Raw genomic sequence first — 18,505 nt, forward strand, 5'->3', positions numbered from 1 at the left:
CATCTAGGAGGGAAACACAACTAAATAGATAAGCTCTGAGCCAGTTTTTTAGTCTAGACTATGAAAGAGAGCACATACAGTTAATCACAGTAAAATCTCAGTCAGTAGCTATGTCTAGGAGAGACAGAGTTAAACCCTGAAAGACAGGGACAAGTGTATCATCTGTAGAAGGTGAGCATTAAGTTGTTGGTAACAACAGCTCAGCCAACGCCCCCCTCCAAGAAGGTGTCACAGCTAAACACGGAGCAAGGCCAGATGCAGGTTTTAGGAAGAGAAGAAACACAGAGAGAACATAGAGTTTAAAGCTAAAATAACAGCAAACAACGCAAAATTAGAGAGTAGTATAAGAATGTAGCAGAGAGACTGAAAGTGGTCATTATGTCCTCCAGCAGCCTAAGCCTACAGCAGCATAACTACAGAGATAGCTCAGGATAATCTACGCCACTAACTATAAGCTTTATCAAAAAGGAAAATTTTAAGCCTAGCCTTAAAAGTAGACAAGGTGTCAGCCTCACGGACTAAAACTGGGAGCTGGTTCCACAGGAGAGGAGCCTGATAACTAAAGGATCTGCCTCCCATTTTGCTTCTAGAGACTCTAGGAACCACTAGTAAACCTACCTTGAAGTAACAAATGCATGGACTAGTTTTTCAGCGTCACTCCTGGATAGGATATTTCTAATTATGGCAATGTTACTGAGGTGATAGAAGGAACTCCTAGAAACCTGTTTAATATGGGATTTAAATGACATGTCCTGGTCAAAAATAACACCAAGGTTTTTTACTGTATTATCGGAGGTCAATTTAATGCCATCCAGGTTAAGTGATTGACTAAGCAGTTTCTTTTTTAAAGACTCCGGTCCAAAGACGACAACTTTTGTCTTGTCTGAATTTAGAAGCAAAAAATTTAAAGTCATCCAAGTTTTTATGTCTTGAAGACATGCTTGTAGTCAATCTAACTGGTTGGGTCCATCAGGATTCATGGATAAGTAAAGCTGAGTGTCATCAGCATAACAGTGAAAATGTATCCTATGCTGCCTGATAATTTTACCTATTGGAAGCATATATATAGTAACGAGAATTGGCCCAAGTACTGAACCCTGTGGTACTCCACAATTAACCCTGGAGTTTGAAGATGATTTATCATTTACATGAACAAACTGGAATCTGTCAGACAAATAAGATTTAAACCAGCCTAGCGCAGTTCCCCTGATCCCTACAGCATATTCCAGCCTTTCTAAGAGGATATTGTGATCGACTGTATCAACTGCAGCACTGAGATCCAGACACAAGTCCATTATCTGAGGCCATAAGAATATCATTAGTGGTGACTTTCACTAGGGCTGTTTCAGTGCTATGATGAGCTCTGAAACCTGACTGAAACTCTTCAAACAGATAATTGCTGTGTAAATGCTCACACATTTGATTAGCAACTATGTTTTCAAGAGTTTTAGATAAGAACGGAAGATTGGATATAGGTCTGTAATTTGGATATAGATCTGTAATTTATTAAGTCATTTTGATCAAGAGAAGGTTTCTTAAGTAATGGTTAAATTACAGCTACCTTAAAAGCCTGTGGTACATATCAATTTACTAAGGGTAGATTAATCATGGAGGTGGTAATCAAAGGGAACACTTCCATAAATAATTTGGTTGGTACCTAAACGCATCATCGTGACACTGAGAGAGTGGATGAGTGGACAATTTTGATGTCGGACATGCACAAGAACATAATGACGTCAGTAGCCGCTCCTGCAGTCAACAAAGCAAACATGGCTGATAGAAAGCACTAGAAAGTATGGCTCCACTTTTCAAAATCTAATGCAGATTACGCTCGCTGCAATATTTGTGACACGACATACAAGGCCAGCACTGGGAATACTTCTAATCTGAGCAAGGACCTGGTTAAGCACAAGATTTTTCTCGTCAGCCTCAGATCTACAACTACAACTCCTGCATTTGGCACCGTTGGCATGCCTACGACTGGTCGTCTGCATCCAGCAACATGGAAGAAGAAATGTTTAAAACACTGTGATGTTACAATACAAACAATTGGATGTTGGTTTGATATATTCATTAAAGTTTATAAATTGAGAAATAAATATGTTAAATTACAAATTTGTTTGATTTTATTATTAAAACATTTACATTTATTACCACATAAACGTACACAAAAGTACCGAAAATTGGTACCGCTGAGTAGTGGTAACAATGAACTGGGCATAGGTACCGTATTGGTTCAAATGTGAAAGGTACCCATTCCTAGGGTTATATGCTCCTGACCTTCATATGATTTTAATGAATAAACAAAAAAAAAAATCATGAGATCCTTCTTATTTAAATTGATGGGAAGTCTTAGTTTTAAAGCTTATAATAAATGTGGTAAAGAAATTCAGATTTTTTTAATAATACGACCAGACGATCAACAATCAGTTCCGATTAAAGGAAAACTCATTGGTCTAGCTGGCTTCCTAATTGTTTCAGTCACAGGAAGGCTGGTGCCTATCTCTAGCGATCATATCAAATATGTTGCCAGTCAAAAAGGGCAAAAAAGACGTGCATGCACACCTACCTAAAGGCAGTTTAGAGAGACTACATAACCTAGCAAGCCGTTTTTGGACTGTAAAATAAAGCCGGAGTATCTGGAGAGTACCCACAGATGCACAGGGAGAAACTCAATGCAGACAGGAGCTGGTGGGGATTTGGACCCAGAACCTTCTTGCTACAATGCAATAGTTTTAAGAACTGTACCACTGTGCACTGTTCTATTTCATATCTGGTAACATTTTTCCATGTAAAAAAGTCCTTTCATCATAGCAGAATATGTTTGCATCAACAGCAATGCATAATGGACACATTAAAAGGTCTCTGGAATGGATTCTAAGACGATTATACAAACATACAAAGATGGAAAAAGGTTTTGAGTTTTTCTAACTAGTGTATTGCAACTCCTAAATAACCACTCAGTCAGTAGAAAGATGATGGCCAAATGTGATTTATGTGAGTGATGTGTGTGGTAAAAGAGCAGCAATCTGAGGACTTAGTCCTGAACAAATCTGAGCACAAACAGTTGCAAAGGTCTATGTGAGGAGGAGAGTGTCCTCGCCACAAAGTTTGTGTTTTCCTCAGCTCTATAGTGAGTGGATTACCGGGTCTAAATCTTCTGCATTCTCTGAGTGCTATAATCGCTGAGCGAGCACAGGACGGGAGAGCAGATGTCACATGGTCCACAGGGTGAAGCCTGGGGAATTATGTGGGACAATTGCTGGATTGCCTTGGCATCAGAAAACCAGAAGGGGGGAAAGGAAGGGAGGAATAGGATGAGGGCAGGAGCTGCAGGATTCAGCGAGGACTAGGGGTGGCGTGCAACTACTGGAGGGGATTTCTGTGCCATAGTAGTGGAGGAAAGGTTACGAGAGGAGAGGCAAGTCAAGCTGGAATGTGATAAGGGAATCACCAGTGAAACATAAGTACAGTTGTCTGGCCTGGCTGCTTCAAACCCATTTATTCATGCTACACTGTTTAGCCTTGCAGGGCCAGGGGGTGTATTTCCAATCCAAGCACAATTCATTATTTTCCCAGTGTTTTGGAAAATAAGGCCTCCGTGGCTAGAAACACGACTGCATATCCCTAGGGTGGACTTGGAGAAGACACTCTGCAATAACTCATTGAAGATTTATGCACACCACTTTTGTATGATGAGTAGTGATAGAGATTGGGCCAAAAAGGGAAACGGGCACATTTGTGGTTTGTGCAGTGGAGGCTTTTGAATGGAGAGAACTGAAAAGGCTGAGTGGTAGTGTAATGGTCCCTGATGAAAAGAGAAAATGTTTGCTCTCTGCAGTGCAGATTACTACACATCTGAGGGGAGAGACTCTGAGTCATTGCCTGTCCTACTTATGTAAAGTGCCTAATAACCATGGGCATGGATTTACAGGGATCTATTTTAGGAATGTTTGATATTGTTAGAGAGATAAAGCAGAACAAGCAGGGACAAAATAAAGGTTTACGGACAGGGGCCTTTTTAAATTTTCTAAGAACCACCTTCTTTTACAGATATGACACAAATCAGGCACAGCCTCAGCACGTCAGGCTGTGATTAGCTGCTTGTATAATGAACAAGAGTGGCTGTACCTTGATATGTTTGACACCACAGCTTACGAGCTTGTTCGGCTGGTACAGATCCCAAGATATGTCAAATATCTGTGGAAAAAAAGCAAAGGCCTTAAACATCAGGATTAATTAATTAAATACATGTTTGGGACCTGCCATAGCTATGAACAAAGCCAATTCCATGCACAGGGTTAGTAACTTAGACTTTTAATGTACAGTAGAGTTTACAGTGACTCTTCAAAGTAAATGCCTTTGCTAAAAAGACAAAATTGCTAAAGTTAGCATGTTAGCAAATGTAAGAATTTTTGCAAATAATGAAATATGCTGCTTCTGTGAGCATAGTAGGTAGAGTTAATTAGTGTTAGCTAACATGCTAGTATTAGCCAACAAGCTAAAGTTAGCATATGAGCAAGTGTTAGCATTTTAACTAATATGTAAACATAATGCTATAATGTTAGCTAAAGATAACATATAAACAGCTGTTAGTATATTATAGAAAGTTAACCAATCTAAGCTAACATTCTAGTGATGGCCTGGAGGCTAATGTTTACATATTGGCTAAAGTTAGAATCTTTGTCCATAATATTACACAAACTCCTGTGGCATAACAGATAGTGTTAAGTACTCTTAGCTTATATGTCAACGTTAGCATGTAAATTAATGATAGCAGATACACTGCTGTTAGCATAGAAGATTTAGTTAATGTTAGCTAACATGCTAGTATTAACCAAAGTAAAAAAAATTGCCAATAATGGCATATAAGCTGGTGTTAGTATTTTAGCTAATTCTAGCATATTAGTGAATGCAAGCATATTACCTAACTTAGTAGATAATGTTTAGTTCCATTTTGGGCCTAACACCTTTATTATGGTGCAACCAAATGGTAGGCACCATCAAAATATCTTAATGAATTTTATTAGTTTAAATTCTATTCTCATTGTAGCAGGGGAAAAGTGTATCTGCACCATATTTTGGCAGCATTAAAAACCAAAACTAATCTTAAACTTCTTTTGAAAATTCTATGTGATTGAGAGACCAAAAGGGATGAAAGTATTTACCCTGTCTGTGTGACCAGGAGCAGCTGCCAGAACTTTCCCTCTCCTCCAATCCCACACACAGATTGTGTTTTTTGAGTCCAAGCCCACAGACACAAGGCACTGCAAAGAGAGCACATAGAAATCACAGACTGAACAGACTATCTGCTCCCTTACACAGATTACTGCAAACTTTCAGCATAGCCTGATAAACCACAATCAAGGAGCTAATACAGAACAGTTGTCTGGCCTCTGGCACTTCCATGGGGCACATTTGAGCACTTTTGCCAGAAGAGACACGTACAGCTGAATGAGTAGGCAGCATCAGTGGAGCAGAAGAGTAGAGAGCAGCCCCTCATGGAAATCCTTCTCTCCTTTGCAGTTTACTTCACATGTTAAGGAATGCCCTCTTTAATCCTCTGCAGAATCAATGTTTGGCTATGTATAGAAGTGTCTTTTAAGTCATTTGAATAGTCTCGATTTGTATTTTAGAAATCTGAATTCATGAGGAACAGAGATTAACGCGAGTGAAACCATCTGGAATGTGGGTTATTTGTATGATTTAAGAATCTTCAGTCAAGTGATTTATCCCAACAGCAATTCAGATGAACTGACATAATTTCAGGAAATTTATGGTTGCCTAACTTAAATTCTGATGACACAGAGACCTTCTAAAAATTGTGGGGCTTTATTTAGTTTTTTTCTAGCTAGTTACCAGTAGGGTTCCATATGGCTGTTTAACAACTGCAAATACAGACGCAACGCATTTCAAACGACAAAGAAGACTCGTAGGATAAAGATATATTTGAATCATAATCATTTAATGGATGTTGGAAATTTAGTTTTTACGTTACAACCTCAAAATCCAATGTAATTTATTAGGTTTTTTAGCAGTAGATCAACACAAAATAGTGCAGCATCATGATGTTTAAGGAAAACAATAAATGGTTTTAATATGTTTTTACAAATAAAATCTGAAACGTGTGGCATACAACTGTGTTAGGCTCTCTGAGTCAACACTTTGTAGAACCATTATTTGCAATACTTACAACTGCGAGTCTTTTGGGGTTTCTCTCTGATCTAAACCATTACCTTACAGCTTTGGCTGTGTTCAGGATGTTTCTCGGCAGAAGCGAAGCTGAACCTCTTCCTCAGTTTCTTCAGGTTTTCTTTTTAGCTTTGTTCACCTTTCTATAGTGACTCTGCCCAGCTCCCGTTACACTACTGAAGAAAAGCATCCCATGAAGCTGGCGTTTAGCAGTGCACGTTTTGTGTTTAGGGTGATGTGCAATGTGAGTTTTTTCTCCACAAATTTTGTATGTAGGTGTTGTGTATGTATGTCAAAAAATTCAGTTTGGTCCCATATGACCAGAACATTGCTGTGTCCACTGCATGGCTTGAGGCAAACGGCAAACAGGACTTTTTTTTGGTTTTCTTTCAACAGTTGCTTTGTTCTTGCCACTCTTCCTTAAAGCCCAGAATTGTGGAGTGCATAACTAGTATTTGTCACATCAAGGCTTCAGCAGAAGTGAAGAGAAAACACCACAAGGTTGGAGGCATGTTTGTGACAGCGTGTTTCTCACATGAGGTCATTTGACAGGAGGTATCCCTAGTAAGGACATGAATTCTTATACCAAAGACAGATGGCAACAATTACAAAAAATCTTTCCTAGTTTCAACCTATAATTTGCAATTACAGGTTACTTTTTAAATTGGATTCTCCCAGTTTTTGACTTTTTTCCTAGCCCTTAATTTTATACCACAGCTAAGAAACCTTGCCAAGGCCAGGTTTCAAACTTTTCTGCGATCCCCTATTGATATACGGCCTTTTTGAATCATGTCGCACCTCCTGCAGAACACGTCTGAGCATTTTTTCTGTCCCAGTTAGTGTTTTTAACTTTAAGTTCCTGACTTTACTGTAAAGATGGAAATTTTCAAGACAGACAGTAAGACAAATCTCTGGAGGAGAGATGAAAACCCACAACTATCAGCAATAATTTTATACTTGCTAAAAGCAAATCTAAACTGATATAAATGTAAAAAGAAAACAATAATGTAAATATCTCTTTCATTGACTGATGCCCAGTTTTGTTTTGCAGGGAAATTTGAAAGAGTGTAAGCTCTTAAATAGGTGACAAACATTCAACTCTCAAAAAAAAGCAATGATCCTGTTGGTCAATCTAATTTCCAGCTACCCACTAAGGAGATGTGTTACAGTCAAATACCAACAAAACATGAGCAATAATATTTTCCAGACTTAGCAAATCATTAAAATCAGCTTTGCTGCAAGCATGTCGAGCTTTATTTAGTTCTTCCCGGCCACGACTTTTATCTCAGATATAAATAAAGAAATAAGCAGACATGAACAATTTTGATTCTGCCTCAACGGATGGGCTGGATCATTATTGATTTTTCAAGCCAGAATGAGCAGCAGGATGAGGCAATGAATAAACATTAACTGATGGTAAATGTACTGAGCTGGTTTCAAAGGAGGAGAAAAGGAGATGAGGCATATTTAAAACTGTCTACTGCAGCTGAATGGGATCTAACTGTCATTTAGAACCTGAAATTTTCATCGCTTCCCTAACATATATTATCTACTACTCAGTTTTCAGCTAGTATCTCTTGGAGAATTAGGTACTTGGTGCAAAAATACTTTTAATATCTGATAGTATCTTTATTTTCCCAAATTAAGCTGAAGAAATGGTAACTAATTGTGTATTTGAAAAGTTTCAAGTAAAAAGGGTCCAAAGATCCAATTTAGGTTTCTTGTTTTGTGTCGACAAACTTGCTCATCCTTTGAGTTGAAGAGCCTTTTCATGCTTAAATTATAGGCTAGGGTTAAGATGCCTTTTTAAAAATAATTCATACTTCTCTAATGTTTTCACATTTTGTCAAGTTACAAAAAGAAATCTCAATGTGTTTTATTAGAATATATGTTAATTGACCAACACAAAGTAGCAAAAAAATGTGAGTTGAAAGGAAAAGGTTATGTGCCTTTTAATTTTCTTTTCAAACATCTGAAAAGTGTGCTGCATTTTGTAGTCAGCCACATTTACTGTGTATCCCTAAATAAAATACAGTGCCACCTATTCATGCCAACTAATTAGTCCAGGTCTGAATTTAACTTTTTAGCCTGGACCGACCATCCCCATGGTGAAATCATGGCAGCAACATCTAGATTTGGGAATGTTTTCCTTCAGCAGGGACAAGGAAGCTAGTCAACATCATTGGAAAGGTGGATGGAGTTAAATAAAGGGGCAATCCTTGAAGGACACCAGTGTGAGACTGAGGCGAAGGTTCACCTTCTGGCAAGACAACAGCCCCAAACATGGAGCCAAAGCAACGATGTAAATGGTTTAGATCAAACAGTATTCATGTGTTAGAACGGCCCAGTCAAAGTTCAGTCCTAAATTCAACTGAGAATCTGTGGGTGTCTTAAAAATTGATGTGATAATTGCTCATTTTTATTTGTAAAACGTTTTGACAATGCATAATTTACCTTCCACTTTACAATGGTGTGCTACTGTGCTGGTCTATGAAATAACATTCAAATAAAATGCATTGCAGTGGGGTATCAATACCTTTGCAAGGCCCTGTAAAAACCCCTATGAAAATGATCAGATCAGCATAGAAAATAAGCAAAAGTAGCTGAGGACCAAAGAAAAACGTTAAGAAATCCTGTTTCTGTGATTCAAATTTGCAGTAATAGCTCCCACACTGTACCTGTCCCTCAAGGTCGAAAGCCAGGCAGGCGATGCCATGTGTATGCACGTCCTTCAGGATGGACACGGTCTGCACAGTGTAAGAGTCCCACACACAGATGTAAGGCTCCTTGCCAACTTGTCCTGTGGCGACCAGCACGCGCTCCGGATGTAGAGCTAAACTGTAACGAAACGCAAAGAGGGGAAAAACAGTTAGCTTTTCTCATTTTTGTGCTTGTGTGTGTGTGTGCTTTGGGCAGAGGAGGAATTCACCCTGCCAGGAGAAACCACTGATTTGAGATGAGCACATTAAGCCCGCACTGGGTCTGATGGTGGAATCACAGAAGCAGCTTGATGAGGTGACATGGTTCAATTAACCCGGTCATGCTCAAATGCACACACAGCCAGGCTTCATTCAAGTCAACAGAGAAATCCCAGAGAACAAAAATCAGCACTGGTGAACTCCCCAGATTCATTCTTTTTGTTTTATTGTCAATTTCTTAAACTATCATTCACACCTTTCTCTTTTTGTCACCCATCCGGGGTTTCCTCACATCACCAGGCATATGTTTGTAACACTGTTGCATAATCCTTTTGTTCCATACACTCAAACCTGCCCCCACCCACCAGCGCTCCCACTCTACTGCTGGGAAACAAATGGCTGTATTAAACTGTCACTCCCGTCCCTGTGTCCACTCCACCCATCCTCTCAGCAGATCCCCGTCACGTTCACCTCGCCTGTACTGTACATCTCATGGTACCACAGAGCCTATTAAAATCAGCCTGTCTGTTTAACCAGATGTTCTCCTTAATTTTGTATTCAAGGTATGTCTTCAAGAAAACTCTGACATGTCCTGAGCAAACGCAATCGGCACTTTCTGCCACTTCTTGTTGTCTTTTCTTCACATTTTAAGTGTGAATCTTTCTTTTCTGTCAGGTGGCTCTCTATATGCAGATAAAAAGGGATATCATTATTGTCTTGACAAAGCTGAGGTGATTTAGACGTGACTGGGCTGAACTTTGTCCCAGCTGTGGTATCTATCTTTCCCTTTGATTTCTCCTGCTTTGAACCTCTGTCCAACCTGGCACAATCCTCATTTTACTTTTTATGCCTTATATAATCAGAGTGAAAAAGAATCTAAAAATAGCTGTCAGAGGAAAGGGAAAAAATCATTGAAGCATTTTGAGATGCAGAGAGACACAGAGGAGAAAAACACTTGACACAAGCAGGTGCTGTAATGGAAATATGTCTACGCTGAAAAGCTCAATGACATCCACTGATACCTCTGATTTTATTTTAAAATTTCACTTAATTTGTGTATCCCACAGTGTTTAAATACGCACAGAATGACAATGTTACTGCATGTAAAACAAGAAGCCTAAGTGACAGCTACATGCTCACCGTTTCGCTTACATTTCTCCATCTGAAGAGCTTGCTAAATGCCATCACTAATGACTTAGCCTGCAGCACGTTGCCACGGCACTTCTATTTGATATAAGCAATGGCTGCTTGGCCGCCCTCCATCTGCCAAATGCTGTAGCATGAAAGTAGCTACAGCAAATGCTGCAGCAATTAAATTGACTGTTTTCATGTAAATTCAGGGGCAATACACATCCCCTGGAGGCTATTTCTCAAGGTGAAAATGCAAATATGCGGCTCAAGCGTTGAAGGACAGCTTAAAAGATACCTACTTCACAAATATGTACTCTTCATGATAAATGCTCATGTTTAGGGCACAGTTATAGAGACTATTTTAACAAAAAGCAGAACGTAAAAACAATGGGGACATCTCCTGCAAGAGTAAAGACTATTTTAGAATTAGTTTCCAAATCCCAAATTAGCATAATAAATTACCAGTTGTGTCCCTCTTAATTAGATTGTGAAATAAAGAAATTTGTGATGGCTCCAACAATAAACACACTAACAAAATCTTACTTTAGCTTTAGAAATTGATCTGATAACATAAAAACTGTTGTCAGATCTCAGTTTTGTCACTTACAGTATGTTAACTCACACATTAACATATAGTTTACATACTGTCATCATTGGCAAAAGTGTAATATTAATTTCAGGCTCTTGATGATGCATTTGAGTAAACATGTATGCCCTATTTGGGTAAACATTGATATTAAATCGTCATTATTATAATAAATCCCAGATGTCCAAAAACAATCAGATGTTTTTCTTGTGTGGAACATTCACAGCACCAAGCCTTTTTCCTAAACTCCCCTAACAGCAGGGGTAAATAAGACCTCGTTGCTACAGTAAATGCATAAACTGTTAAGGATCCTAACTTGTAGGGCAGATGTGCTCTTCAGGGACCAAATTCCCAAGAATTATTTGATCTTAAAGCAGTCACATGAGCATGAACTTCCTGGTTTTGATTAGATTTCTGAAATTTTAAACAAGCCAGATCTTCCTCTGCCTTGAGAAACCTGGATGTGCCTTCCGCAGTTGAAACCAATGATACTAACATATGGGTGAGATACTCAAAAATGAAGACATAAGTGAAATCTGTGATATAAATCACCTCATTCTCATGTTTAATGTTTGTAGAAAAGACGACTCAAGACATATCAACACTCAGGAAGTTTTCGAAATATAATACCTGAGGACTTTGAGAAATGTCTGTTTGTAAAGCCTCAATGTGCCTAACTATACCGTATGTGTAAACATTTATACTATCTATTAGAAGCCTCTGTCCTTATTAGTCATGTCTTGTTTTACCTTTATTCTGGTCTTCACCTGTATTTGTCTTCATTGTTTCCGTCTCTGTGACGGTTCTCCTGCGCTGCAGTATGAGTTAAACAGCTTTAAATGATCGTTTTGGGATTTATGAAGGATTTCATTTTTCCAGAATGTGCCTTGGTGTTTCAACACTTCTGTTTTAGTAAGTTTGCTCAATTACTTTTGTTCCTTTCAGTCTCCTGCATATGGTCTCCTGTATGTGGGGCCTTGATGCTAACACTTACCACACTTATCAGGACATGCAGGGTCAGGTATTGTGAAGGTAAAATATGTAATGATTCTCTTCAACATCCTTTTTAGAGCAGATGTATTCACACCCCTTTTATCTATTTACATTTTGTCACATCACAGCCATAAACTTTCATGTATTTTATTGGGATTTTATTCTGACAGGCTAATACTAGACAGTTCTTAGTTCTGAATAGAACGCAAAACGATACAAGTTTTTTTTTTTTGTAGAACCTGTCACGTTCTGGTTGAGAGTCGGACCAAAGTGCAGACAAGAGCTTGGCAGCAGCATGTTTAAAGGAAGGTTTTGTCTTTATTCAAAAAAGATTCTTCTGAAGCATAACAAAACACTGCAGGTATAAACAAAGACAAAATCCATAACTTACTAAGTTGCCTCTGCAGGAACATGGTAATACAGCACATAGACGTGGGTAGTGAACGGAGCGAACAGAAGGAACCAGCGAAGAACAATCAAAACCAGAGAGCTTATGAACAGAGGGAAGTGGAGTATGGACCAATGAGAATGAGAGGTAGGAAATCAGGGGAGATAGAAATCAGGTGTGGACCAGGCTGTAGAGAACTGAGGGAATGTGAGTAGTTGCTACAGTGACCAAACTAGAAAAAGGAAACACGAGAGGAGCTAGACAATAACATAACCAAATGGAACCTGACTACAAAAACAAAACTATAAGTAAGGGACTGAATAACAAAACTCAGGGAAACAGATCTAAGCAAAACTATGGACAAAGATAAATAACCAAAAGAAACATAAGAACCTAGAATAACCATTAACTAAAGTGAACTGAGAAACTAGAGGGAATAGAAGAAACACCACAAGCTAAATATTAACAAAGAACCCATAAAGAAAACCTGACCGTAAAATAAACAAAACCTAAACCAACACTGACTGAAATAAGTGAAAAGGAAAACAGAAAACGTGAGAACTAGAAAATGCGCAAACCAAAAGAAAACAATAACTAAAGCTAACCTAAAAAAGGAGACTGGAACTATAAAAACAAAACTGAGAAACTAAACTAAGAAAGAGAACAAATACCTAACATAAATAAACACAGAGATATTAAATGAGAAACTAAACTAAAGAATCCAAGGAGAACAAAGGACCATAATAATAATAATAATAATAATAATTAACAATAATAAGAAAACCATATGAAGTCATAAGAAAGCAACCATAAAGAAAAACTAAGAACAAAAAGGAGAGAAAACAACAAAACACTAGAAGGCGGTAGAGGGAGCAAAATAACAAAAAAAAAAAAAAAAAAAAAAAAGGTTACAAAACCCAAAATAGAGACGTCTAAGCAAAAGGTAAACAAACACAAAGCCACAAACAAAGTCCAAAAATGTCGCACCCCGACAGAACCATAATTTCAAGGCAGTTACAGCTGCAAGTCTTTTAGGGTATGTTTCTAAAAGCTTTGCACACGTACAGGCTTGTATTATAGCCCATTCCTCTTTGTAAAACACCTCAAGATCAGAATGGATGGAGGACGTCTATGAACATAATTTTGTTTGAGTCTTTTCACAGATTCTCATTTGGAATATAGGTCTGCACCCTGAATGGATCATTCTAAACCATTAACATGCTTTGAATGTAAACCATTCAGTTGTAGCTCTGGCTGTATGCTTAGTGCTATTGTCCTGCTGGAAGGTGAACTTCTTTCACTGGATCAAGACTGTTGCTGCCTCTAACAGCTTTTCTATTTAGCTCCATTTATTCTCCAATCAGCTCTGACCAGCTTCTCTATCCATGCTGAAGAAAAACATCCCACAGCATGATTCTGCCGCCACTATGTCTCACTGCGGGGTTGGTGTGCGGGTCTCAGAGTAAAAGGGGACTGAATAGAAATCCAATCACTCTTTTCAAATTTTTAATTGTACAAACATTTGAAAGCGATGTATAAGTCTCCTCCTTGACCTAACTCATAACATCCCAACAAAATATAGTGAACAGTAACTCCATAACAATCAGCTCCATTTTTATTTGGACAAACTTGAAACGCAGGCAGTTCTCACCACAAACCTGTGAGACGTTATGCAATCTTAACAAATTAATTGCTTGATCTCTGCAGCTGCATTGACAATTATTTTAACGTCGTCTCTCGTAATTCTCTATTAGAAGAAAATATATCCCATCATAAAGAAGATAAATTATTCAAGTAAGAGGTGGGCTTTCATTTTTGTGACCATAACATTCATCTTATAACATTCACAGGAACCAAACAGTTTTTCTAAAATAGCAGAGAAGATTGTGTTGCTGAAACCATTAAACATTCATCTAAACAGTGATGTCTCTTTCTATTGTTGCCTAATTCCAACTTTTGTATTGACCTCCAGATATATGGCATTAAAGTGCAACTCAATGTTTTGCAGCCATTTGGGGAACCATAAAATGTGTATTGCCAAATCAATAATAATACCTAACTTTGCTCAGCATGTATTTTTATTTAAATGCCTGTTTTAAAGATACCTGATAATTCTATTTGATCAAACATGTTCACAAATCTTTTAACAAAAGTGTCCTTTTGCAGATGTTTTGAGGTGCAGGCTAAGGAGCTTCACAAAAGAGAAAAAATTAAGGCTGAAATCTTTAAAAACTGCCCCATTAAATAGTGAGCAAACAGAAAACGCTGAACTGATTTGAAACTTATGCATTGTTGATATAAATAATGCAATATGCATCTCTATTGTTTTATACTGAATGACTAGAAGTAAATGTTAATGTTTCCCTTTTGTCAGCTTTTTTGTCTTAATGCTATATGCTTCAGCATCTTAGACACAATTTTGGAAACTGGGTGTGGGCATCTGATTGGCCAAATATATTATAGGCAGGCAGAGTACAAATGCATCACGCTTGGTCTTATGCCTAATGTTTATTTCAGTCCAAGCAATTCTTCACAGTATTGATGCTGCAATGACAATAAATACATGCAGCTTTAGTTGTTTCACTTTGACTGTAAATTTCATTTTAACTCAAGGTTAAAAGTTCTCGCGGACCTGTCTGCTGTGTTCCTTGGTCTTCATGATGCTGTTTGTTAACTAATGTTCTCTAAAAAACCTCTGAGGCCTTCAATGAACAGCTGTATTTATACTGAGATTAAATTACACACAGGTGAACTCTATTTATTAAATAGTGCAGCCTGAAGGCAACCAGTTGCACTGGATATTTTTAGGGGTGTCAGAGTACAGGAGGCTGAATAAAAATACATGCCATACATTTTAGACTTTTATTCGTAAAATGTTTTGAAAACCAGGTATCTCACAATTATGTCTATTACATAAATGTCCACTAAAATTAACTTTGTAACTGTAACTGTCAACTGACAAAATGTGTTAATGTTCAAGTGATTTGGAAACCTTTGCAAGGAACTATATATGAGAGTTGTGTTTGCTGAATTTTTAATAAGAATAAATGACTATCGGAGTGTCTAAATCTTTGAAACACAAGTAATGAGTTGGGTACTTTTACAAAAAGGCATTTGTCAATAAACATCCCAGCATGGTTTAAAGTGCCTCCTTTTTGCGACGTGTTTGAACTGAAGAACTTGACCGGGCACAGGGCAACTGGCGGTTACTGTCTCTCTATTGTGCGATTAATAATGAAGCACAAACCCAGCTGACGACCGGCTCATTTTATAAAGCTTGTCATCTCCAGGCCAACCCCTGCACACACATGTCAACATGATCTCTGAGGTGCTGGAGACAGTTCATTGTATCAGGGCATGCTGAAAAGAAAGCATGTACACCATAACAATGAATTGTGGAGAATATTGAATGCACCATCAAAATTAGTTTCATTTCAATCAAGCAAGTTAGATTAGAAATGTAAAGGTAATTCCAGTTTTTGTGTTTATAAATCCTATGGTTGGGCAGTGGCCACCCCTATAAAGAAATGCATTTGTAAATATGTGTATTTCTATATTTGATAGCTTGCTAAAAAACCAATTGCCCCTTGGGGATCATTCAAGTTGTATTCAGTATTTATTTATTTCTTTGTACGTTTGATTTATTGCTTGTTTATACCAACGTATGGACAAGGTCATGCATAGAACATTGGTCATACATAATGTTATGCATTATGTTGTGTATGGCTGTAATTGTTTACATGAAAATACTAATTGTCCCATGTTCCTTGGTACTTACTTTTTTTTGTTTACTTCTTTACTTAATGATTGTTTGACTGATTGATTTACTTTCATATTATTTTCTGTTGCTTCCTTCCTTATTATTATGTATTTATCTATACTTGTACATAGTTCATGAATGCATGTTATTATCAGGAATGCATTTTTTTTTTTGTATTATTTGTTAAGGTTCTTCTGATTCAAGAAAGATACATAAATTTTTTTATTTAATGCTAGTAATGTGATAAAGTCGTGCAAAGATTCACGCTATTGTTTTTTTCATTTTTTTCCTCATGATTTGTATGTCTCTACCCATCACAACGTAAAGGAATTTAAGGTCTTGTGTCTAAAAATAAATAAATGATATTTTCTACAGCAACAATTTGTAAAATGATTATTATTTTTAAGTTTAAATTGTTCACAGACTGTTCTCAAATTGTTTTATGGTGTAATCTAAGGCAATTTAAGAAAAAAAAACCTGAAAATTTTCTATTATTCACTGGCCAATTAATAATTTTGCTTACATGTCACTGATTTTTGAGTTTTGTACTGTAAATATGGGATCTCCAAGCAGCCAGAACATTTGGCATATGTAGGTGATATAGAGTGGCTGAGTAAAATCATCTGCCCTTAAACATAAAACTCTCGACAATTTATGGATATGCTGCTTTCATATCCTATTACACAGCACAAGGTGACGCCTGCATGCACAATGTCAACAGCACACTGTCACTGCACTGACTTCTGGGAGTCTGGTGCTGTCCGCGGTGCTGAAGCAAAAAGAAACCCAACATTTTTTACCATGTCTGGTTTTACTCTACCTGATTATGTCATCGCTGTGCCCCAAGTAAAATTTCTGCCTGTGCTCCCGGGTGTTGTACACAACTCCCACCCCCGCGACGAAATAGACGATTTCCTTGGCGGCGGTGTAGTACAGGTTGTTGCGGCACTGATGTCCCCGGTATCCGTACACCCACTCCAGTCTCAGGTGGCAGTTGGGAGCAGTCCTGTCAGCCATCTCTCCCTCAGTGTGTGTCTCTCCAATGCTGTCACGTAGGCTCTCTGATACAGTGTCATTCGCCAAAAAGGATTTATTTTTAAGCCTCTGTGTTACATTAGTTCCGTTGGATATTAACCAGTCCAGCGGGTGAAGAACTGAAACATTTTTTCAGGGTTGTGTAAAAATTATAAAGTCTGGCTGGCTGCTCGGTATGAAGATCTCTGAGAAACAATTTTCTACGTCGCTCTTTTCATTGTGAGAGTCTTCTTGTACTTCTTCTGTCGCGGGCTTCCGCTTCTCTTCGACACAGGTCAAAGCTCCTGTCAAATCCTCTAAAGATGGAGCTGTACTGTATTCCCACAAGCACCGCCCACAGTCCTGACGGAGCAGCAGATCAACCAATAACATCCTTTGACTCATCTGCAAGGGCAAAAAGAAGGAGGGAACATTTCCCATCACGACACAACTGATTTCATCTATTCCGTTTCATAAAATAACACACAATACACAGGAAAATGTTACATAATTTAAATTAAACTAATAATTATTAATAAAAGCTCTTACTATGAAGCATTTAAAGACATTCCAACATTAGTTTGGAATATATATATATATATATATATATATATATATATATATATATATATATATATATATATATATATATATATATATATATATAGGCGGTGCCGTGAGGCCAAGCGTGCCGCGGCCCGGGCTGTGGCAGAGGCAAAAACTCGGGCCTGGGAGGAGCTTGGTGAGGCCATGGAGAAGGACAACCGGTTGGCCTCGAAGCGATTCTGGCAAACCGTCCGGCGCCTCAGGAGGGGGAAGCAGTGCTTCGCCAACACTGTTTATAGTGGGGGTGGGAGACTGCTGACCTCGACTGAGGACATTATCGGGCGGTGGAAGGATTACTTCGAGGATTTCCTCAATCCTGCCGTCACGCATTCCATGGTGGAAACAGAGGCTGGGGACTCGGGGTTGGACTCTTTCATCGCCCAGGCTGAAGTCACCGAGGTGGTTGAAAAGCTCCGTGGTGGCAAGGCTTCGGGGGTGGATGAGATCCGCCCTGAGTACCTCAAGTCTCTGGATGTTGTTGGGCTGTCATGGTTGACATGCCTCTTCAACATTGCGTGGCGGTCGGGGACAGTGCCTCTGGACTGGCAGACTGGGGTGGTGGTCCCCCTTTATAAGAAGGGGGACCGGAGGGTGTGTTCCAACTACAGGGGGATCACACTCCTCAGCCTCCCTGGTAAGGCCTACGCCAGGGTATTGGAGAGGAGAGTCCGGCCGATAGTCGAACCTCGGCTTCAGGAGGAGCAGTGTGGTTTTCGTCCCGGCCGTGGAACACTGGACCAGCTCTATACCCTCTACAAGGTACTCGAGGGTTCATGGGAGTTTGCCCAACCAGTTCACATGTGTTTTGTGGACCTGGAGAAAGCATTCGACTGTGTCCCTTGTGATGCCCTGTGGGGGGTGCTCCAGGAGTATGGAATCGGGGGCCCTTTATTAGGGGCCATCCGGTCCCTGTACGA

The 18,505-nt window shown here is 38.7% G+C and overlaps 1 protein-coding gene across 1 annotated transcript in view; it reads right to left on the minus strand.

Moving 5' to 3' along the window:
* eml5 (EMAP like 5) overlaps positions 1-17,289 on the minus strand; it is a 55,349-nt gene extending 38,060 nt beyond the window's left edge. The window contains exons 1-4 of the mRNA XM_047345115.1: positions 16,789-17,289; positions 8,871-9,030; positions 5,169-5,267; positions 4,132-4,200 (exon numbers count right to left, since the gene is read on the minus strand). Coding sequence (XP_047201071.1) covers positions 4,132-4,200; positions 5,169-5,267; positions 8,871-9,030; positions 16,789-16,985 — 525 coding nt within the window. The 5' untranslated portion in view covers positions 16,986-17,289. The remainder of the gene's footprint in view (positions 1-4,131; positions 4,201-5,168; positions 5,268-8,870; positions 9,031-16,788) is intronic.
* Between the last annotated feature and the right edge of the window lie 1,216 nt (positions 17,290-18,505).

The sequence above is a fragment of the Girardinichthys multiradiatus genome, chromosome 19 (assembly GCF_021462225.1).
Source record: "Girardinichthys multiradiatus isolate DD_20200921_A chromosome 19, DD_fGirMul_XY1, whole genome shotgun sequence".
Taxonomy (NCBI): domain Eukaryota; kingdom Metazoa; phylum Chordata; class Actinopteri; order Cyprinodontiformes; family Goodeidae; genus Girardinichthys; species Girardinichthys multiradiatus.